Here is a 24,397-nt window from a genome sequence, read left to right as displayed (position 1 = left end):
GAAAAATTCAAGTATAATAATCTAAACATCACAAGTTAAAGATGTTCAGAACAGATCATAACTTCCAAATAGGTTTTCAGTATTTATTAGATGAACCAATGAATCCTTTAATATATGAAATAAAAACCCAGTTGGATAAGCAATGTTTTAAAATTCCATTCAACTACAATTTAAGCTTTTAAATAAAGAAGTTAGTAATAAGAACTTGTAGCCTCAATAGAGATTTCATACAAAACAATATGAAAACTCCATTAAAAATGTGACAAGTATCAAAAATTCACAAAAGAAATGCAAATGACTGTGATACATGAAATTAAGGTTTTATTTCATGAGTAAAGAAGCAATTACAAACTACAAGACACCAATTTCCACCTATCAAAAGAAGATTAAATAACAATATTAAATTTTGGTGACAAAGTGATAAATGTTTCAGCTATTCAGAACAACATCAAAAACCCCACATTTCTGTCCTATTAAGTCAATAATTTCCCTTTTAGGAATTGAACTTTTTATGCATTCAATAAACAAATATTCAGTGATTATTTTGTTCCACTCACTGTGCTTTGTGTTTGGAAATCAAGTCATGTAGATCCTGTTCTTAAGAAAGTCATAATCTAATCAAATTAATTTAAGGGCTACTAGAAATCTGACTGATTTATATACAAAGATGTTCAACACAGAGTTATAAACTGGGGGAAAAACAACCCAGAAAAATCCTACTTGCCCAGTTGTAGAAAGGATGTTTAATATATCCAGTATGTGGGTTAGCTGACATATTATACAGCTAATAAAAATAGTATTTTTGAAGAATATAAAATGACACAGTAAAATGTTAACAGCATAATTTCAAGAGTAAAGATCAGGCTATAATACACAATCACAATTTTGAAGAAAATTATGAATGGAAAAAAGACTGGAGGAAATAAAAATGTTAACCCTTGTCAGTAACTTGAAGGCAGACCATGGGGGACTTGTTTTTTATTATCTATACCACTCCATAATTTTAAATGTTACTGTGCCATAATACAAATTTCATAATCAGTAAGGAAGGAAGGTAAGGAGCATGAATCTTCAAAAATAAGGTAAGGTAGTAAATCAAAAGAGGAATTAATGGTAGAGGATTAGGAAAGAGGATGCTAAATGAAAAAGCATCCTAGTCTTTAGAGATTATGTAACTTTGGAGGTAACAATTTTATATGTATCAGTTTAATTACTAGAATAAGGATAGCACAGAAGACTATGGCATTCATTTACTCTGACCAGAAGATCTTAGAGAAGGAACAGGTTAGATAACCCTCAAAGTATCCATTCTAAAGCTATGTTTTGTTTTTTTCTTGTAAGTGAGATACAAGAGTACTAACTGCTTCAAATAGCTCAGACTTCTCCAGAGTTCATCTGAAGTCCACAGAGCCACAAAATACCTATGTATAAACACAAACTTAATTGTTAATCTAATTGTGAATATATTTTTTTAAAAGATGTTGGTTCTTCAGCATTATCACTGAAATTTAACTCAATATCACTCTCTCAAAAATCAAATTTATCTATTAATAAAAATTATTTTATAATTGACCATAATAGTTTTGTGTGATTTTTCTCTCTGAAAAGGGTAATAAATGCTGACTGATAAGCTACTCTGCACAATTTTCAAATAAAGTATTTCATATACCCCTTTGAAAATATAATCTTCTTAAAAACCAAAAATATCATTTATACCTGAAAATTTATTCAAAGCATCCTTACTTCCATTTGTTTCTGCTCCAACACGCCTAAACTGCTGAACAATGGCATTTAATTCAGAAGAGCGCTGTGAGATTCTATGTTCAGCTATTCGAAGACGTTCTTTCAAAGCAAGAAATTCTCGCTGATAAGCAATCAGTTTTTCTAAAAGCAAAACCAAAAGTTATTAGTATATTTCTAAACAAAAACCCCAAACAACATAATCAACACTGAACTGCAATATTAAAAAATTTTAAGTCACATTTTCCAGAAACAGATATTCATTTATATATTCATTGATATAGAATTGAAAATAAAAAAGAGCTCAGACTAGTTATGTAACATAGCCACCTCCAACTCATTCTCTTAATATCTGTAAGAATTCGAGCACTTTCTATTTAGCACTTTGGAGATTTAAAGATACTTAAGTATTAACACTTTCAAGCATAATACTAACACCATTTCTCAAAAGGTACAAATAACTATAAAGTCCATATCTGTATGAAGACACATGAGGCACTGAAACTGATAATATATCTAATAATATAATGAATATAACCTCTTTTATAGCATAATCATTAATTTCATAGTCCATATGTTTCCTCTGTACTTCCTATTCTGCAAAGATTTCCCCTAGGCCAGACTTTGGTCAAATTCCTGATCCCTAACAACTCAGTCAGGTAGATGTAAAATGGCCTGAGTTAAAAGTCATTCATTTTAAAACAGATCCTACCATTTGCAACAACATGGATGGAGCCAGAGGGTATCATGCTCAGTGAAATAAGCCAGGCGGAGAAAGAAAAGTACCAAATGATTTCCCTCACTTGTGGAGTATAACAACAAAGCAAAACTAAAGGAACAAAAATATTAGCAGACTCACAGACTCGAAGAAGGGACTAGCAGTTACCAAAGGGGAGAGGTAGGGGAAGGCAGGAAGGAAGGGAGGGAGAAGGGGATTGAAGGGCATTATGATCGGCACACATGGTATGGGGGGGGCCTTGGGGAAGACAGTGTGGCACACAGAGAAGACAAGTAGTGACTCTGTGGCATCTTACTATGATAATGGACAGTGACTGCAATGGGGTGTAGGGGAGACTTGATAATACAGGTGAATGTAGTAAACACAATGCTTTTCATGTGAAACCTTCATAAGAGTGTTATCAATGATACCTCAAAATAAAAAAGACATTCATTTTAACTTGAGATCATCACAGGTCAGGAAAACCTGGTCTGGGAAATAAAAGTGAATTTTATGAGGATAAATGTAGGCATTGAAACAACAACCTGAGACAGCTCAGAGACAAAGTGCACAGTGAACAGAGAGAGAACCAGACACGAAAATCTAAGAGACAGTAAAGAAAAACCATTCAATTATCTTGATCAGCAGGGCTGAAAGGTAGCTGAGGCTATGGGAATGGTATGAGCAATTTTCACCTCACTAAGCTAGAGAGGAGAAACCAGAACAATGTTTTACAACTTCTCTATTAACCTAGATAAACCAAGGCTAATTATTTTGACATCTAAACTAAACAAACCTTGGAAAGGCTATTTTTATTTAATTTTACAATCTCTGCTTTATTCAAGGATAGACTCAATAAGAAACAGAATTATACAAAATAAATCTACGTGTTTCATAAAGTTAACCTTAAAAGTTAATTATATTGTTCCTTGTCTCTTACAGAAAGGCCCACATAGTATCTCTTAAGAATTCTGTGGCAGACAAAAAAAATCTCTCCTGCTTCCCTATATTGAATGATGAATACATGTAAATAGCTGTATCCACCTTAAATCTAGCTTTAGGAGGGAAGAAGAGAGAAAGGGGACTGTGATTAGGAATGGCCAAAAAAGGGAGCTTCAAGGTATTAGAAAGTTTCTAGAATTTACTGACCTGCGTAGGGTTAGATAAAATTAATTCCTACACATTCATGGGTTAGGCACTTATTCATATGTGTAAATTCATAATAAATGAGATGTTAAAAAGATACTACTCACAAACACATAACTATAAATTTTACTGTAACAAAACTCTAACAAGAGACACAAGATTTATGAGATGAAAACTACAAGTCCTTTACTGAGGCCTATAATGGAAGAATAAATGAAGTCATCTCTTAATCCTAAGTGAGAAAACTCTTGTAAAAAAGATAAATTCTACCCTAAGATAAATGATAAGTTTAAGTACTGCCAATAAATTTAAGTACTTAAGGAAAATTGTTTATAACCATCTGATAATTGAGGCCATAAACCTCAAGATTACACTTGGGGCAGAGAGGGATTTCAAAATATCCTGTGGGCACCTATTTCCAAGATCTTTTTTTAAGAGTTAAGTTGAATTAATGAGATCATTCCCTGTTTTTAGAGTATTCTAGTCAGGATATACCACATAAGCATGGATTATGAAAAATCTGCATAGTTCCAAACTCAAAAGGAAAATGGAGTTCACAGGCATACAGAATCATATGCTCTATTTAAATTAAAGCAAATGATATAATTCCATTTGTTACCTTACATGTTTTCACTATGCTTACAAAACCGGACCCTAACTAGTGAATACCAGATATGCTATGGTTGAAAAGTTTTCCGGAACACGATCAAAATTTGTAAACAGTCCCCTAAGTAAAATAATCATTAACAATGTCATTCAAAACAAATTTCCAGGCAAAGGTTTAATAAGTTAAAATCTATCTACTGAACTTATAAAGCACAATGACTTAAGACAACCAAATGATGAGTGTATACCTATAACAAACACTTTCTTAGAAATAGTTTCTTAATCTAAACAGCTGCAATCATTTTCCTTGATTTCCCTTGAGGATAGGGCAATATCTTTTTAGTAATTTTAACAAGAAGTCCCAAATTCCACTACCAAAGTAAAATGATCAGAAAAAATAGATTGCATGGCTTAGCGTAATATTCATTACAGTAGACTAAGCCATATGTTTAAACAGTTCTCTGCTTTTAAAAAATACTGACAATGATTTTATTCAACTTCACTTTTTGAAGTTTAACAAGCCATAAGGAACACAGAGTAAACATTATCAGATGGTTATAAACTATTTTCCTTAAGTACTTAAATTTTGGCAGACATTTTTCATAAAAGCGTTTCATTCACAAAAGAAAAAAACATTTTATATTCCAAGAGATATAATATGTATTTCCTATGAAGAATCCCTCAAGGCAGAGCATTTTATTCTACATTAGAATCATCTTTATTTAAATAGCAGACTACCGATACTTAGGCCACCCTACACTACTGACCAGCTCTGCCAACAAACGGGGTGTCCTCTGACCCTGTCTCCCGGTGGGATCTGATTGTTCCTTTTGGGACCCATTGCATGCTTGCTTCTTCCCTCTCCTCCCTTTCCTCTTTGTCCTTCTCTTCTACCTTTCTCTCCTGATACTCTTCTGTAAAACCCTTTTCAAACTCTTCCGCGTTTCCTTGTGGACTTCCCATTTTCAATCACAAACTTCCCATCTCTCATCTTTCTTCTTTCACATCATTCATGCTCCCCACATCCACTGCCCCCCCAATATCCTCATCTTCCCTGCTGTCTTTGTTTCAGTTTTTTTCCAATTGACATAAACAGTCCACTTGCCTGGAGACACTCAACTTCGTAGTCTTTTGTAACCTTTACTAACAACAACTGAGAATTTAGGATTTTTCCTTATTGTACCCATAACAGCAAAGAAAAGGAAACTGACAGAGGAAAACATTTCACAATTATTAGGTAAATCAGAAAATGAAAGTAGAGAAGCAGATAATACCACTGCAAACTCTAACAATGTTGGTGAAATTGATCATAAAATTGCAATCTCAGACAACAAGTCTTCGGGCAACAATATCCTAAATGAATATTCTTGAGTTCAAGATCAGGACTTCCAGTTACAGACCAAGATGGAACAGACACACTTCTCCCTAATCTTCCCACAGAGAACAATAAAAACCCTGGACATGACAGATTAAACAAACATAAAGAAGACTCTGAAAGGTGGAACAAAGGCAGCAGATGGAAAGGGGACCAAGGAAGGACACAACGGCGAGCTCCCTGAGGGCATTTTTTTGCTCCGTGTATCTTAGCCTGAGTACTGGAGAAGCCAGCACCCTGGGAACACCAGCAGGAGAACACAGAACACCCCAAGAACATCCTGCTGTCTCCAGCCAAAGGACTAAGGATGGGGCGACCTGGTAACACAGAGGACTTTGAGATAATTAACAGCTCTATTCCAGCCAAACACCTTAAAAAAAAAAAACATGGTCCCATCCCCACTCCATTGGCAAAAGCCAAGTAGGGAGTCTAGACTTCTACCTCTGCTCAGCTGTAAAAAATCACACACACACACACACATAGGTGTTGTGACAGAGGACTGAGTGAAAAACCAGGACTTCACTACCTTCCAGCAGTAATGTGTGCCCCTGATGAGGTGTCAGTGGAGGCCACATGGAGAGCAGTAACAGGCTGTCACCCCTAACAGCCAAAATGATGTCAGCAGAGGCCTAATGGGGAACCAATTTCCCACCCCTGCACAGGAGTAGAGGAGGCCCTCCCTGCTGGGTATCAATGGAGGCCAACTAAGAAGTCTGGACTTCTATGCTCACCTGGCAGTAATGAGGTGGCACCCCCCACCTTCCCCTCCTAGAATATTGCCAGAAAAGACTAGCTAAGATTAACAATTTAAATAACACCCAGAATCTCATTAATATAATACTCCAAATGGACCTGTGTACACTCATCAAGTCATCACCTAAGAAGCAGGAAAATCTCAGCTTGAATGAGAAAGACAATCAATTCATGCTAACACCAAGATGACACAGATGTTGGAATTCTCTGATAAGGATTTTAAAGCAGCCATCATAAAAATGTTTCAGTGGGCAAACTAAACAGATAAAAAAATAGAAACCCTATGCAAAGAAGATACAAATTATAGAAACAAATGAAAATTTTGGAACAGAAAATAGTGAAACAAGAAACTTAATGGATGGGCTCAACAGCAGAATGGAGAGAACAGAAGAAAACCATCAAAGAATCTTGAGAAAGAAAAGCAAAATTACCCAAGCTGAACAACAGAGAGAAAAAAGACTGGAAAAAAAATTTACTGAAGCTCAGGGATCTTTGGAATTTTAATAAAATATCTGAGATCTAACATTCCTGTCATCAGAGTTCCAGAAGTAAAAGAGAAAGAGGATAGGGTGGAGTGTTTGAAGAAATCATGGCTAAAATTTCCCAAATTTGGCAAAGGACAAACCTACATAAAGATTCAAGAAGCTGAGAAAACCCCACACAGGATAAGCCCAAAGACATCCATACATCCATGCTGAGTAACACCGTAAATGAACTTCAGAAAATTAGAGACAAAGAAAAAGCCTTGAAAGCACCCAGACAGAAAGGACACACTACCTGCTAGGAAAAATTAAAAACTATTTGAACTACCGTAGGTGACTCATCCAAAACAAAGGTAGCCAGAAGGAAGTGGCACATTTTTCAAGAACTGAAAAAAAAAAAAAAGCAACTATCAACCCCAAATTCCCTATCTGGCTAAATTATCCTTGAGGAGTAAAGGGGAAATCAAGGTTCTCAAACAAAGGGAAACTAACAGACTTTGCCTTCAACAAACCTACCCTAAAAGAATGGCTAAAGGAAGTTCTTGAAAAAGAAAGACAAAAGAAGGCATCTTAAAACATCAGGAAGAATGAACAGAAAGAACAAAAAATATGAGTAAACACAACAGACCTTCCTTCTCTTTTTGAGTTTTCAAATTATGTTTTATGACTGAAGCAAAAAGTTAACATTGCCTGATGTGGTTCTTGATGCAGAGGAAATAATTTTTAGAGCAATTATAAACTCAGGAGGGTAAAGGGACTTGAAAGGGGTAAGATTCCTGCATTTCCCTCAAACTGATGAAGTGCAACAGCCGTAGACAGTGATAAATTATAAATGTATATCTGATGCCTAGAACAATCACTACAATACCTGCACAAAGAAAGGAATATACTCACAAGCACTATGGATAAATAACACGTCATTTTTTACATGTCCAAGTGACCTACAAGAAGTAAAAGAAAACAGAAAAACAAAGAACAAAAGGAACAAAGTGAACAAAAATAAAATCAGAAGACTTCATTAAGCCTAATATCACTAACCACATTAAATGTAAATAGTGGACAAACACTAATGAAAAGAGAAATTGGTAGAGTGAATTAAAATACATGATCCAATTATATGCTGGCTACAATGTTTTCATACACACCAGCGAATCTTACTCAGCAATAAAAAGGAATGATGTACTAAAACACCAAACAACTGGGATGGACCTCAAGCTGAGTGAAAAATGTTTTTCAACAGGTCACATACTGTATGATCCCAAAATGGCAAAGTTATAGTGATGAATAACAGATTAGCGGTTGTGAGAAATAAGGGATGATGGGGATGGAGGAGCAGGTATGACTCCAAAGGAGTAGCGCAAGGGAGACAGACCTTTGTGCTGATAAAACTGTTTTATATCTTGTTAGTGGTAGTGGTTACAACACCTGCACATGTGAGAACATGGCACAGAACTATACACATCTAAAGTACCAAAGTCAATTTCCTGATTTGGACACTGTACATTATACATACATAACATCACAAGAAGTAATTATTGGGGGAAAACAGATGACAGTTACACTGCATCTCTCTGTACTGTCTTTGTAGCTTCCTATAATTTTATAATTATTTCAAATAAATATTTTTTAAAAAGCAAAACAAAAAAGATTCAATGAATAAACAATTTCTAAGAACAAAAAGGAAATAAAGCATTTCCCTATGGTTAGCTACCCAGCTGGAAGGACTTCATCACAAAGTTTGCCATAAGAACCCAAAACATACCGTTTTGCTAAAAGGATGGGTAAAAGTATTCTTTTGTTTATTATGTGTTTGTGCAACAGGATTTACTGGAGAGGCTCATAAGTAGACACATAAAGGCTGGTGTGTATACAAAAATGATTAGAAAGAGATGAAGTACAAATGAAAAATCCTCATTGATCATTCTAAATGGTGTTTATAAATTTAATGATGAAAATGTTTTGCAATTGAGTAGAAAAGATGGCCTTCCTCTCTTCAACAAAATTAGGAGCTGCAAAAGTTTCCAAAAGTCTTGTGTTTTTTGTTTTTTGCTTTTTTTTCTATTGGGATTTTTGTTTCTTTGGTATCATTAATCTACAATTACATGAGCGACGTTATGGTTACTAGACTCTCCCCATCATCAAGTCCCCACCACATACCCCATTACAGTCACTGTCCATCAGCATAGTAAGATGCTATAGAATCACTACTTGTCTTCTCTTTGTTGTACAGCCCTCCCTGTGCCTCCCACCCCCTACATTACGTCTGCTAATCATAATGCCCCTTTTCCCCCCTTATCCCTCCCTTCTCACCCATCCTCCCCAGACCCTTTCCCTTTGGTAACTGTTAGTCCATTCTTGGGTTCTGTGAGTCTGCTGCTGTTTTGTTCCTTCAGTTTTTTTCTTTGTTCTTATACTCCACAGATGAGTGAAATCATTTGATACTTATCTTTCTCTGCCTGGCTTATTTCACTGAGCATAATACCCTCTAGCTCCATCCATGTTGTTGCAAATGGTAGGATTTGTTTCCTTCTAATGGCTGAATAATATTCCATTGGGTATATGCATCACATCTTCTTATCCATTCATCTACTGATGGACACTTAGGTTGCTTCCATTTCTTAGCTATTGTAAATAGTGCTGTGATAAACATAGGGGTGCATCTGTCTTTTTCAAACTGGGCTCCAGCATTCTTAGGGTAAATTCCTAGAAGTGGGATTCCTGGGTCATGGTATTTCTATTTTGAGCTTTCTGAGGAACCTCCATACTGCTTTCCACAATAGCTGAACGAATTTACATTCCCACCAGCAGTGTAGGAGGATTCCCCTTTCTTCACATCCTCACCAACATTTGTTGTTGTTTGCTTTTGGATGTGGCCATCCTAACTGGTGTGAGATGATATCTCATTGTGGTTTTAGTTTGCATTTCTCTGATGATTAGCGATGTGGAGCATTTTTTCATTTGTCTGTTGGCCATCTAAATTTCTTCTTTGGAGAAGTGTCTGTTCAGCTCCTCTGCCCTTTTCTTAATTGGATTATTTGCTTTTTGTTTGTTGATGTGCATGAGCTCTTTATATAATTTGGATGTTAACCCCTTATTGGATATGTCATTTATGAATATATTCTCCCATACTGTAGGGTGTCTTTTGGTTTTATGATGGTGTCCTTTGCTGTACAGAAGCTTTTTAGTTTGATATAGTCCCACTTGTTCATTTTTGCTTTTGTTTCCCTTGCCCAGGGAGATATGTTCATGAAGAAGTGCTCATGTTATGTCCAAGAGATTTTTGCCTATGTTTTTTTCTAAGAGTTTTATGGTTTCATGACTTACATTCAGGTCTTTGATCCATTTTGAATTTACTATGGTGTATGGGGTTAGACAATGACCCAATTTCATTCTCTTACATGTAGCTGTCCAGTTTTACTAACACCAGTTGTTGAAGAGGCTGTCATTTCCCCACTGTATATCCATGGCTCCTTTATCATATATTAATTGACTGCTTATGTTTGGGTTAATATCTGGACTCTCTATTTTCTTCCACTGGTCTGTGGGTCTGTTCTTGTGCCAGTACCAAATTGTCTTGATTGCTGTGGCTTTGTAGTAGAGCTCGAAGTTGGGAAGCGAGATCCCCACTGCTTTATTCCTCCTTCTCAGGATTGCTTTGGCTATTCAGGGTCTTTTGTGTTTCCATATGAATTTTAAAACTATTTGTTCCAGTTCATTGAAGAATGCTGTTCCTATTTTGATAGGGATTGCATTGAATCTGTAGACTGCTTTAGGCAGGATGGCCATTTTGACAATATTAATTCTTACTAGCCAAGAGCATAGGATGAATTTCCATTTGTTAGTGTCCTCTTTAATTTCTCTTGAGTGTCTTGTAGTTTTCAGGGTATAGGTCTTTCACTTCCTTGGTTAGGTTTATTCCTAGCTATTTTATTCTTTTTGATGCAATTGTGAATGGAATTGTTTTCCTGATTTCTCTTTCTGCTAGCTCATTGTTAGTGTATAGGAAAGCAACAGATTTCTGTGTGTTAATTTTGTATCCTGCAACTTTGTTGAATTCAGATATTAGATCTAGTACTTTTGGAGTGGATTCTTTAGGGTTTCTTTATGCACAAAATCATGTCATCTGCAAATAGTGACAGTTTGACGTCTTCTTTACCAATCTGGATGTCTTGTATTTCTTTGTTTTGTCTGATTGCTGTGGCTAGGACCTCCAGTACTATGTTGAATAGAAGTAGGGAGAGTGGGCATCCTTGTCTTGTTCCCAATCTTAGGTGAAAAATTTTCAGCTTCTCGCTGTTAAGTATAATGTTGGCTGTGGGTTTGTCATATATGGCCTTTATTAGGTTGAGGTACCTGCCCTGTATACCCACTTTCTCATGAGTTTTTATCATGAAAGGATGTTGAATTTTGTCGAATGCTCTTTTGGCATCTTATGGAGATGATCATGTGGTTTTTTTGTCCTTCTTTTTGTTGATGTGGTGGATGATGTTGATGGATTTTCGAGTGCTGTACCATCCTTGCACCCCTGAGATAAATCCCACTTGATCATGGTGTATGATCCTCTTGATGTATTTTTGAATTTGGTTTGCTAATATTTTGTTGAGTATTTTTGCATCTATGTTCATCAGGGATATTGGTATGTAATTTTCTTTTTTGGTGGGGTCTTTGCCTGGTTTTTGTATTAGAGTGGTGCTGGCTTCCTAGAATGAGTTTGGAAGTATCCCCTTCTCTTCTATTTTTTGGAAAACTTAAGGAGAATGGGTATTATGTCTTCTCTATATGTCTGGTAAAATTCAGCGGTGAATCCATCTGCCCTGGGCATTTTGTTCTTCGGTAGCTTTTTGATTACCGATTCAATTTTGTTGCTGGTAATCGGTCTGTTTAGATTTTCTGTTTCTTCCTTGGTCAGTCTTGGAAGGTTGTATTTTTCTAGGAAGTTGTCCATTTCTTCTAGGTTTTCCAGCTTGTAAGCATATAGATTTTCATAGTAGTCTCTAATAATTCTTTGTATTTTTGTGAGGTCCAATATGATTTTTCCTTTCTCATTTCTGATTCTGTTTATGTGTATAGATTCTCTTTTTCTCTTAATAAGTCTGACTAGGGGTTTATCTATGTTGTTTATTTTCTCAAAGAACCAGCTCTTAGTTTCATTCATTTTTTCTATTGTTTTATTCTTCTCAATTTTATTTATTTCTTCTCTCATCTGTCTTATGTCCCTTCTTCTGCTAACTTTGGGCCTCACTTGTTATTCTTTTTCCAATTTCAGTAATTGTGACTTTAGACTATTCATTTGGGATTGTTCTTCTTTCCTTAAATGGGCCTGGATTGCAATATGCTTTCCTCTTAGAACTGCCTTCGCTGTGTCCCACAGAAGTTGGGGCTTTGTGCTGTTGTTTTCATTTGTCTCCATATATTGCTTGATCTCTGTTTTAATTTGGTCATTGATCCATTGATTATTTAGGAGCATGTTGTTAAACCTCCATGTGTTTGTGAGCCTTTTTGTTTTCTTTGTACAATTTGTTTCTAGTTTTATACCTTTGTGATCTGAGAAGTTGGTTGGTAGAATTTCAATCTTTTTTAATTTACTGAGGCTCTTTTTGTGGCCTAGTATGTGGTCTAATCTGGAGAATGTTCCACGTGCACGAGAAAAATGTGTATCCTGATGCTTTTGGGTGTAGAGTTCTGTAGATGTCTGTTAGGTCCATCGGTTCTAGTGTGTTATTCAGTGCCTCTGTGTCCTTACTTATTTTCTTCTGGTTGATCTGTCCTTTGGAGTGAGTGGTGGGTTGAAGTCTCCTAAAATGAATGCATTGCATTCTATTTCCTCCTTTAAGTCTGTTAGTATTTGTTTCACATATATTGGTGCTCCTGTATTGGGTGCATATATGTTTATAATGGTTATATCCTCTTGTTGGACTGCCCCCTTTATCATTATGTAATTTCTCTCTTTATCTCTTGTTACTTTCTTTGTTTTGAAGTCTATTTTGTCTAATATAAGTACTGCAACACCTGCTTTTTTCTCCCCATTGTTTGCATGAAATATCTTTTTCCATACCTTCACTTTTAGTCTGTGTATATCTTTGGGTTTGAAGTGAGTCTCTTGTAAGCAGCATATAGAAGGATCTTGCTTTTTTATCCATTCTATTACTCTGTGTCTTTTGATTGTTGGTTTCAGGCCATTTACATTTAGGGTGATTATCGATAGATATGTACTTGTTGCCATTGCAAGCTTTGGATTTGAGGTTACCAAAGGATCAAGGGTAGCTTCTTTACTATCTAATCGTCTACCTTAACTCTCTCATTAAGCTATTATAAACACAGTCTGATGATTCTTTATTTCTCTCCCTTCTTATTCTTCCTCCTTCATTCTTTATATGTTAGGTGTTTCATTCTGTACTCTTTTGTGTTTCCTTCGACTGCTTTTGTGGATAGTTGATTTTATTTTTTGCCTTTAGTTAGTATTTGGTTGGCCTGTTTTCTTTGCTGTGATTTTATTTCTCTGGTGACATCTATTTAGTCTTAGGAGTGCTTCCATCTAGAGCACTCCCTTTAAAATACCCTATAGAGGTGGTTGGTTGCCTTGCCCTTCTCTGCTGCCTGTGCCGGTTACCCACACACCGGGAACCAACTCTGGGACAATCTCCCAAGCTGCCGTGGGTGGGGCCACCCTCAGGCTAGCCTAGAGCACTGCAGGGGGCGGGGGGAGTCACAGCCACACTGGGCATTGTCTCCTGTGAGAACAGTGCCCCTTCATGCCTTCTGGACCTTGCTCCAGCTTCTGCTTCCTGTGTCAGTTACCTGCACACCAGGAGCAGACTCTGGGACAATCTCCTGAACTGCCAAGGGCCACCCTTGGGCTAGCCTTAGAGCACTGTGGGGAGTTGCAGCCATGCTGGGTGTGTTCTCCTGTGAGAACGGTGCCCCTTCATGCCTTCTGGACCTTGCTCCAGCTTCCTCTGCCTGTCCCAGTTTGCTGTGCTCTGGGAGGAGACTCTGTGTGGTTTCCATGTGCAAGGCTGCTTTTCAACTTCTCTGCAGCTGTGGTGGGTCAGCCGGTTTGCTTGTAGCGCCAGCCGGGGAGATCAAGTGGCAGGCTGCTTATCGACGTGAGGGGCTTCCGGGTTGCTTTACCCCCCAGAGGGTTAAGGGGCTCAAATTTCCTCAAGTTCCCAGCCTGCCAGGCTGAGTGTGCTGGGACAATTTTGTTCAGCTGTTGAGCCCTTGTCCCTTTAAGACTTTTAAAAAGCACCCACTTGTCTTTTGTTGCAGGGGAGCTGGCTGTTGGGACCCGCTTGCAGTCTGTCTCGGACCCTACCCTTCCGTTTCTCTAATATCCAGCACACCATGCAATGTGCGTCTGTGCTCCCAGTGCAGATTACTAGGGTTGGTTATTTAGCAGTCCTGTGCTTCCACTCCCTCTCCACTCCCACTCTTTTCCTCCCACCAGTGAGCTGGGGTCCTGCCAGGTCATGGCTTTGTATCTTATTCCCTTCATGAGATGCTGAGTTCCTGCAGATGTAGATGTAGCCTGGCTATTGTACTGTACCCTCTGGTCTCTCTTTTAGGAATAGTTGTATTTGTTGTATTTTCAAAAATATATATGGTTTTGGGAGGAGATTTCTGCTGCTCTACTCATGCCGCCATCTTGAGCCAGAAGTCCCAAAAGTCTTGTGTTTTAATGATGTACGTTCAGAAGAAACAGAAGTAATGATGAGCTAGAATCTATTGAGATGTATTTGAAATATGGAATTAGAATTTACAAGCAGGATGTGTCTCAGGTTCATGCGAGAGTTGAGCAGTTAGTTGTAGCCAAAAGACACTGCCCATTTTTTACCTATGAAAACAGAAACATGTGGACTAAAAATTTGTCATTGCTGTTTTAGTTCTTATTAAAATTTACAATAAAGTTGTTTTACACTGTATCATTATTTCTGTATTATTTGTAAAATTACTTAAAATAAAAACACATAAAAGGATCCATTGGACTCAGATGGTAAACACTGATGAGTATTTTTCCTACTATAATGAGAAGTTTTAAACTAAGTTTAGGGAAACTACCACTTCCTTCCATCCACAATTCACCCTCTCCTACTCTATGTAGAGCAAACCTCAATGTTTAGGGTTTCTAGTCTTCAGAGCCATGCTACATGAAGGTAGCAAGGATGAATGAATCCAACAAACCTCTCCTGATTTAATCTACCCTAATAGCTCCTAAAGGCTCAATTATTAATACTCTCACATTGTTAATTCAACTCTACTTCTCCTTCATCCAATGAGGTAAGGGGGACAGAGAGGATGGCCCTGTTCATATAGGTATCAGAGGCTAAGCTCCTACAAAAAATACACACTCTGAAGTTCTCATCTATATGCTAATTATACCTCTCAAAAATTACTTGGGCTCCTTCTTAAAAATCAAAGCTTTTCATACACTGAAATGTCATCACATTTGCTCACCTTGGTGCTCATCTATCCTCTCTTCTGAATCACACAGATGCCACTGTACACACTTCATTTTTATCCCTCACCTGTATTAGAATATAATTGTTCTCCATGCCTTCTTACATCCCCCTCCAACTAACTCTCTGGACTATCACATAAACTGGAAACCCTTAAGTGACTCCCTGCTTAACCCTCCCATGTTATCTTTTAATATTACTCAGGATCATTTCTCGTTTCAACGTTACCAAGCTGTCCAAACCCACTATGATTTCTATTTCTCGTAGCTCATGCTGTCTGCTTACCAGACCCTTCTTTCTTCATTAGATGAAATTCCATTCATTCTTCAAAATATTCTTTGGTTGTCTCCCCTATGAAGCTCTCTCTGACCTCTATTCTCTTTAGATTCTCTTTATCTTATTATACCCCTATTTTGTATCTACCACATCATACTGCAATTACATTCCTATTTCTTTTTCCCTACTAAACTGAATTCCAGTATGGCAAGTATGTCAGGAATTCCCAAGACCACATCCAGGTTCAGCGATTTGCTAGAAGGATTCACAGATTCAGTAGACAATTTTATCAACAAAGGGAAAAGGCACCTGTGTAGAAGTCTGGAGTAAACCAAGTACAAGCTTTTCAGATCTCCTATTGGAGTGGTGCAGTATACAATTACTCCAGTAATAAATTCTGACAACAAATGCAAAGTATTATGTTATCTACCAGGGAGGCTCATTAGAGACTCAGTGCCCAAGGCCATTACTGCAGGCTAGTTGTGTAGGCAACCTCTACCTAACACATACCAAAATTCTAGACTCTTATAAGGAAGGCAGGTGTTCGGTATAAACCAAACTGCTTGTACAAACAGTTCAGGCACAACAAGCCACTCTTATCATGCAAGGAAAGTTTTACAGCTGTGTTTATGAGCCAAGTTCCCAGATGCCAGCCAAGGGCCAACCTTGCTAGCGGCCTTTCTAATGATAAGCAGTCTCAGATGTGTTGTTAACTCTTTTCCTCACAATAGGAATCATATTTTAGGTTTTTTATCCTAAATGTCAAAGCCTTGTAGAACACCAGGTAATTAGTAGCAATGCCATTGAACTGAGGCAAATCTTCTTAAAGTAAAAAACTATCATAAGAAATTGATCAATAATATGTGCTAAGTTTGTCATAGAATTATTTATAAGATTAAGCTAATGATGGTAATTATATGATGGAATATCGTAGACACACTACAAATCATGATATGGGAAACATCTGTGATTATATCAGCAAAAATGTAGGTTAGTTATATAGCACACAAAATATGATGTCAAATACATTTTATTTATATTTAGTAGAGTAGTTCTCAAACTTTTTGTCTCAGGACCCCTTTACACTCTTCAAAATTAAAGTACCCCAAAGATCTTTTGTTAATGTGAATTATATGTATGCTTATTTACCATATAATTAAAACCAAGAAACATGTAAGATGTTTATTTAAAATTCACTAAAAAACAAAGTCCATTACATGTTAACATTAGTAACATTTTATTAAAAATTACTATATTTTCTAAAAAAATTTAGTAGTGTGATATTTGATCAAATCACTTTAATTAAAATCTGGCTTAATAAAAATACAGCTGAATTCTCATATCTGCTTTGGCTATTCTCATGAAAGTAAAAAAGGCAAATAACCAAGTAACTTATCAGTTGTTATTACAAAAACAGTCTTAATTTCATGAACCTCCTGAAGGGTCACAGAAATCCTCATGTCCTTGGACCACACTATGAAAATAATCAGTACAGAAAAATAAAAGAAAATATACCAGAAACATTAACACTGCTCTAACTGCTATACTCCACTGATTAGCACTTTAAGATTTCTGTGCATTCACATTCTAAGTAAGACTGATCCGTTCATCTCTTTTATTCTGCTATTCTTGTCTACTACCGGTTCAAAGCTCCAAAGCACCTTTATCCATGTACTTCATCAAACAATGGAGTCTAGAACTGGACAATTACTCATATCCCCAAAAACTAACTGGCAGTCTTTCTAAAGCAGCAAAAAAAAATTCAGTTATCTAATGTTCAGTAATAGCCCAGTGTTCTCAATTTAGTTTCCTCTGTTAGCCATGAATAATATCCTTTCAGAGTTAAGAATACATCAAACACAGATTCCAGACAAACTATGAGCACAGCACAAGCTTAAGAAGCTTTCTGACCTGGAAAAATTAGGTAAGGAAATGGATGCTAGCCAACTAAGCTGAACATACAGTAATTCTGTACCAAGTCCAAGGGCTAAATATGCCAACTTTTATAAACAAGAAAAGCTGCCTACCCACTTGGCAGAATCTAGGTATATTTTCTAGCCCCTCTTTTGGTTCTATGTTAATATTATGCCTTTAATTGTAATACCTCAGATAGTAAAGACTTCTTTTTTTAAGAAATTCAATATGACAAAAACTTGTTGCCATGATTTTATGTCTTATGTATTTATAGCTGAAAGGACCCTTGGTGTATTTGGTTCTCAAACTTGTCTGCATATCAGAATCACCCAAGGAAACATTTTTAAAATGCCTGGGGACTTCTAGCTTCTGGCATATTAGACTGAAGAAGTCCACAAGCTCTGTCCCCAAAAAGCAACTGTAAAGCTAAGAGTCAAAAACAACCAAAAATATACAGCAAACTCAAGAGTGTTTATTTATGAAAACTACTGCACTTCAGGTCAGAACAGCATAAATATGTGAGTTTCCAAGAGCTTCTCTCATCCTTTCTCAGCTCTACCACTTCAGAAGTTCAACAAGGCAGGGGCAGGCCTGCAAACCAGAAGATTCACTGCCACTGCCAGAGGGGACTCATTTAACGTGGAGTGTTGCTGGTCAGTGGCAATCTCAGAGGCAAAATAATAGGTAGGGCCAGCAGCTCTGCTAGTGAGGGTGCTGTTATATTTGGATCAAGCAATGAACTGGAAACCAAGCCAGAGACTCAACAGAAAGTTCCAGGGAATGAGATAGCTATTGGGGGTTAAAAAGTTCTTCACACATCCCTGGTGGACTGGAGGCTATGGTCATGCAAACCAGAAACCAGAGCAGGCATGAGCTACCCACACGCGTCTGGCTGCCAGAACCCATGCATGCACAAAGAGGAACTGAAAAAGAGGCCAGAGGAAAGCAAAGCTGGACAGACTAGAAAAGAGCCTTAAGTGTGACTGGGATTGAGAGTCCACATGTACCCATCCACAAGCAGAGAATGGAGCCTTACTGGCTCAAAGTATTTGACTACAACCTCTGAACAATGTTCAGCTAAACACTATGCAATGCACAGGTGCAAACCCTCTAAGAAACCAGGCTTGAAAACAAAAACAAATCAAAACAAAAGTGTAGAGACATCAGTAGTCATATAATGTGGGAGAGACAGAATTGGAAGATTTAGTCAAGATACTAAACAAATGAGCAAATGAAACAACAGACACTACCTTCAGGAGTAAAAAGTAAAAATCTACAGTTACATCAATATCTAATATATAGAGTAGTCAACAAAAATTGACAAGATATGCAAAGAAAAAAGAAAGTATGACCCATACTCAGGGGCAAAAAATAAAAACCAGTCAACAGAAATAGGCTCTGAGTGTTCCCAGATGTTGGACTTAGCAGATGAAGACTTCAAAACAGCTACCATACAAGAACTAGATAAAAACAAATTTAAAGAATTAAAGGAAAGTATGAGGGAACTGATGTAATGAATAGAGAAAATAAAGAGAAATTATAAAACAAATGAAAACTCTGGAACTGACAGTTATAGAAACTAAAATGAAAAATCACTAGAGAGACACAACAGCAGATTTCCAATGGCAAAAGAAAATCAGTGAACTTAAAGCTAGATCAACAGAAATTATTCAGTCAGAAAAACAGAGAGAAAAAGATTGAAAAAAAAAACTGAAGAGAGCCTCAGGAACAACCAGAAGGAAAGGACAGAAATAGCGGTAGGAAAAAATATACAGAAAAAGTAAAGGCTTTGCACAAGCTAGGAATAGAGGGGGACTTCCCCTACTTGAGAAAGAACATCCACAAAAAAATCTATGGCTAACATCACACTTAAAGGTGAGAAACCAGATGCTTTCCCTCTAAGATCAAGAGCAAGGTAAGAATGTCTGCTCCAACCATTCCTATTCAACATCACACTGATAGTCTTAGATAATGCAATAAAATAGGAAAAGGAAATTAAAAGTGTACAGATAGGGAAGAAAGAAATAAAAGTATCTCTTTGTTTGCAGATGATACAATTGTCCATGTAGAAAATCCCAAAGGTCAATAAAAAACTCCTGGAAACAACAGGCAATTACAGCAAGGTTTCAAGATACAAGGTTAATATACAAAAACCAATTGCTTTCTTATACACCAGCAATAAACAGTCAGGATTTGAAATTAAAGACACAACACCATTGAGAGAGGATTAAAGATGGCGGGGTGAGAGGTGAGATAGAGGCTTCCTCCTAAAACCGCATATAACACAAAAATATAATTAATTCAACTAAGCTGGAAACAGCAACAGGAAAGAAGGCTACACCAGACTGCATACACCTGGAGAAAAGAACAGTCCTCACGGAACAGGGTAACATACCAAAGCCATGACCCAGCGGGACCCAAGGGCTTCCCCCACTCCAGCTCACCAGCAGGAGAAAGAGAAACGGAGTGGGGAAGGAGTGGAGGCCTTGGACTGCTGAACACCTAATTCTGGAGATCTGCTCTGGAAGCACAAATCTACATTGTATGGTGCTCTGGTGATTAGTGGGGTTGGAAAGCTAAGCCAGGCAGAAGGTCGGGAGAGAAGATTTCCAGCCACTTGGGGAAAACAGGGATCCCTATCTGGCTGCTCTGGGACAAAAGAAAGGCAGGCAGTCTGAGAGACTTCTTAACAGTGAGAGGGCTGCTAAAGGGGCAAGGATTGCAGAGCTTATTTCTCAGGAGAAAAGGCAGGTAGACAAAATTGAGAAGAATAAAACAACAGAAAGAATCAATGAAAGCAGGAGCTGGTTCTTTGAGAAAATAAAATAGATAAACCCCTAGCCAGACCTATCAAGAAAAAAAAAAGAGTCTACACACATAAACAGAATCAGACACGAGAAAGGAAAAATCACTACAGACACCACAGATGTACAAAGAATTGTTAGAGAGTACTATGAAAATCTATATGCTAACAAACTGGATAACCTAGAAGAAATGGACAACTTTCTAGAAAAATACAACCTTCCAACGCTGACCTAGAAAGAAACAGAAAATCTGAACAGACCAATTACCAGCAACAAAACTGAATTGGTAGTCAAAAAACTACCTACATGTGTGAAACAAATACTAACAGAATCAAAAGGGAAAACAGAATGCAATGCATTCTTTCCCTAAGAACAAAATCTTGGTCCAGATGGCTTCATGGCTGAATTTTATCAAACATTTAGTGTAGACCTAATACTCATCCTCCTTAAAGTTTCTAGAAAGTAGAAGAGGAGGGAATACTCCCAAACTCATTCTATGAGGCCAGTGTCATTCTAATACCAAAACCAGGCAAAGACACCGCAAAAAAAGATAATTACAGACCAATATACCTTATGAAAATAGATGCAAAAAATACTCGACCAAGTATTAGCAAACCAAATTCAAAAATATATATACATATATATCAAGATCATCCACCAAGACCAAGTAGGATTTATTCCAGGGATGCAGGATGATACAATATTAGAAAATCCATCAACATCATCAACCACATCAATAAAAAGGACAAAAACCACATGATCATCTCCATAGATGCTAAAAAAGCATTCGACAAAATTCAACATCCATTCTTGACAAAAACACTCATCGAAACGTGTATAGAGAGAAAGTACCTCAACATAATAAAGGCAATATTATGAGAAACCCACAGTCAGCATATTACTTAACAGTGAGAAGCTGAAAGCCTTTCCTTTAAGATTGGGAACAAGACCCCTGTTTGCAGAGGACATGATATTGTACATAAAAAACCTTAAAGAGTCCAATCCAAAACTACTAGATCTAATATCTGAATTCAGCAAAGTTGCAGCATACAAAATTACTACACAGACATCTGTTGCATTCCTATACACTACCAATGAACTAACAGAAAGAGAAATCAGGAAAACAATTCCATTCACAATTGCATCAAAAAGAATAATACCTAGGAATAAACCTAACCAAGGAAGTGAAAGACCTGTACTTCGAAAACTACAAGACACTCATGAGAGAAATTAAAGAAGACACCAATAAATGGAAACACATCCTGTGCTCATGGATAGGAAGAATTAATATTGTCAAAATGGCCATCCTGCCTAAAGCAATCTACAGATTCAATGCAATCCCTATCAAAATACCAACAGCATTCTTCAACAAACTAGAGCAAATCATTCTAAAATTCATATGGAACAACAAAAGACCCCGAATAGACAAAGCAATCCTGAGAAGGAAGAATAAATCAGAGGAATTATGCTCCGGACTTCAAGCTCTACTATAAAGCCACAATAATCAAGACAATTTGGTACTGGCACTAGAGCAGAATAGACCAACGGAACAGACTAGAGTGCCCTGATATAAACACAAGCATATATGGTCAATTAATATATGATAAAGGAGCCATGGATATATAATGGGGAAATGACAGCCTCTTCAACAGCTGGTGTTGGCAGAGCTGGACAGCTACATGCAAGAGAATGAAACTGGATTATTGTCTAGCCCTATACACAAAGTAAACTCGAAATCGATCAAAGACCTGAATGTAACTCATGAAATGATAAAACTCTTAGAAGAAAACATAGGCAAAAATCTCTTGAATATAAACATGAGCAACTTTTTCCTGAACGCTTCTCCTCGGGCAATGGAAACAAAATAAAAAATGAACAAATGGGACTATATCATGCTAAAAATCTTCTGTCCAGCAAAGGACACTATTGGCAGAACAAAAAGGCATCCTACAGTATGGGAGAATATATTCATAAATGACATATCTGACAAGGAGTTAACATCCAAAATAAAGAACTCATATGCCTCAACACCCAAAAAGCAAATAACACTATTAAAAAATGGGCAGAGGATATGAACAGACATTTCTCCAAAGAAGAAATTAAGATGGCCAACAGGCACATGAAAAAATGCTCCATATCATTAAGTATCAGGGAAATGCAAATTAAAACCACAATGAGATATCACCTAATGCCAGTTAGGATGGCCAACATAGAAAAGAATAGGAACAATAAATGCTGGCGAGGATGCAGCGAAAGCAGTACACTCCTACACTGCTGGTGGGAATGTTAACTAGTTCAACCATTGTGGAAAGCAACATGCAGGTGCCTCAAAAACCTAAAAACAGAAATACCATTTGACCCATGAATCCCACTCCTTGGAATTTACCCAAAGAATACAATTTATCTGATTCAAAAAGACTTATGCACCCCTATGTTTATTACAGCACTATTTACAATAGCCATGATATGGAAGCAACCTAAGTGTCCATCAGTAGATGAATAGATAAAGAATATGTGGTACATATACACAATGGAATACTATTCAGCCATAAGAAAGAAACAAATCCTACTATTTGCAACAACATGGATGGAGCTGGAGGATATTATGCTCAGTGAAATAAGCCAGGCGGAGAAAGACAAGTACCAAATGATTTCCCTCATTTGTGGAGTAACGACAAAGCAAAACTTGAAGGAACAGAACAGCAGCAGACTCACAGACTCTAAGAAGGGACTAGTGGTTACCAGAGGGGAGGGGTGTGGGAGGGCAGGTGGGGAGGGAGGGAGAAAGGGATTGAGGGGTATTATGTTTAGTACACATTGTGTAGGGGGTCACAGGGAAGACAGTGTAGCACAGAGAAGGCAAATAGTAACTCTGTGGCATCTTACCACACTGATGGACAGTGACTGCAATGGGGTATGGGTAGGGACTTGATAATATGGGTAAATGTAGTAACCACATTGTTTTTTCATGTGAAACCTTTGTAAGAGTATATACCAAAAATACATTAATTTTAAAAATACCATTTACATTAGCACCCCCCAAAATTAAATATTTAGGTATAAATCTAAAAGACATATACAAGATCTACAGGCAAAAAGCTACAAAACTCTCTGAAAGAAATCAAAGATCTAAATAAACAGTTATTTCAAAATGTCATTTCTACCCAATTTAATCTGTAGGTTAAGATATTAGCTATTCCCAACTTAATCTACAGAGAAAAATAAATAAAATCAAAAGTTAGTTATCTGTAAAAATCTTCCCAAAGAAAAAAAACCCAGGCTCAGAGGGTAATGAATGCACAGTTAGTTCAACATCAATCAATTAATACAATACATCATATTAATAGAACTAAGGACAGAAAACATGTATTTCAATACATACATTAACAGCATTTGACAAAATTCAACATTCATACATGATTTTTAGAATTCTGTAAATTCATATCATACATAACAGGAATAAAGCAAGCATGTCCAGTCATGTCATTTATATTCAACAATGCTCTGGGGTTCTAGCCAGTACAAGAAAGAAAAGGGGGCAGGGAGGAAGAGAAGACAGGAAAAGAGGGTGAGAGAAAGAGGAATATAAAAGTTTTGAAGTCTCCCAAGGGGTAGGGGAATGGGTAATATACCAAGAATATAGGACTCATCTCAATAGCCACAGAGGCTGCTGGAAGACAGTTGAAGGCATGTCTTAAAAATTCAGAGGGAACAACTTTTCCACTTAAAATTCTTTACCCAACCATAAATTAAGTGTGAAACTAGGATTTTAAAATATTCAAAGACATACCTATTCAGGAAGCTACTGGAGAATGTGCTCCAGCAAAGCAGAGTAAAACAAGAAAAAGAAAAACTCAGAATCTGAAAAAAGGATACCCCCCTCCCCCACCGCCAAGAGGGAGACAAAGGGGACTCCCAGGATAATAGTAAAGGGCAGTCCCAGAAGACCATTCTGAAAGAGGCCTAGAGTACAACCAGTCCAGACTGGAGAAAGATGGTACCTTTCAGGAGGGAACTAACTGGAAATAAAATAAAATTGATAGATTATCTGGCATAGTAAAGCATTTGTAGAAAACTACTAATGGACATATGGCATAGAGAATCAACTGGGAAAAAAATAGACATGC

At 37.1% G+C, this 24,397-nt stretch overlaps 1 protein-coding gene across 3 annotated transcripts in view; it reads right to left on the bottom strand.

The window, feature by feature from the left end:
- MGAT4A (alpha-1,3-mannosyl-glycoprotein 4-beta-N-acetylglucosaminyltransferase A) overlaps positions 1-24,397 on the bottom strand; it is a 144,285-nt gene that overhangs the window by 74,520 nt on the left and 45,368 nt on the right. For 2 of the 3 annotated variants that reach the window (XM_036879986.2, XM_036879987.2), the window contains exon 3: positions 1,717-1,884. In XM_036879986.2, the coding sequence (XP_036735881.1) occupies positions 1,717-1,884 (168 nt within the window). The remainder of the gene's footprint in view (positions 1-1,716; positions 1,885-24,397) is intronic. The other variant, XM_036879988.2, reaches the window with a different exon arrangement.

This window comes from Manis pentadactyla, chromosome 2 (genome assembly GCF_030020395.1).
Source record: "Manis pentadactyla isolate mManPen7 chromosome 2, mManPen7.hap1, whole genome shotgun sequence".
Lineage (NCBI taxonomy): Eukaryota > Metazoa > Chordata > Mammalia > Pholidota > Manidae > Manis > Manis pentadactyla.
The sequence above is the reverse complement of the archived record's forward strand: the minus strand, read 5'-3'. Positions and strand labels throughout refer to the sequence as shown.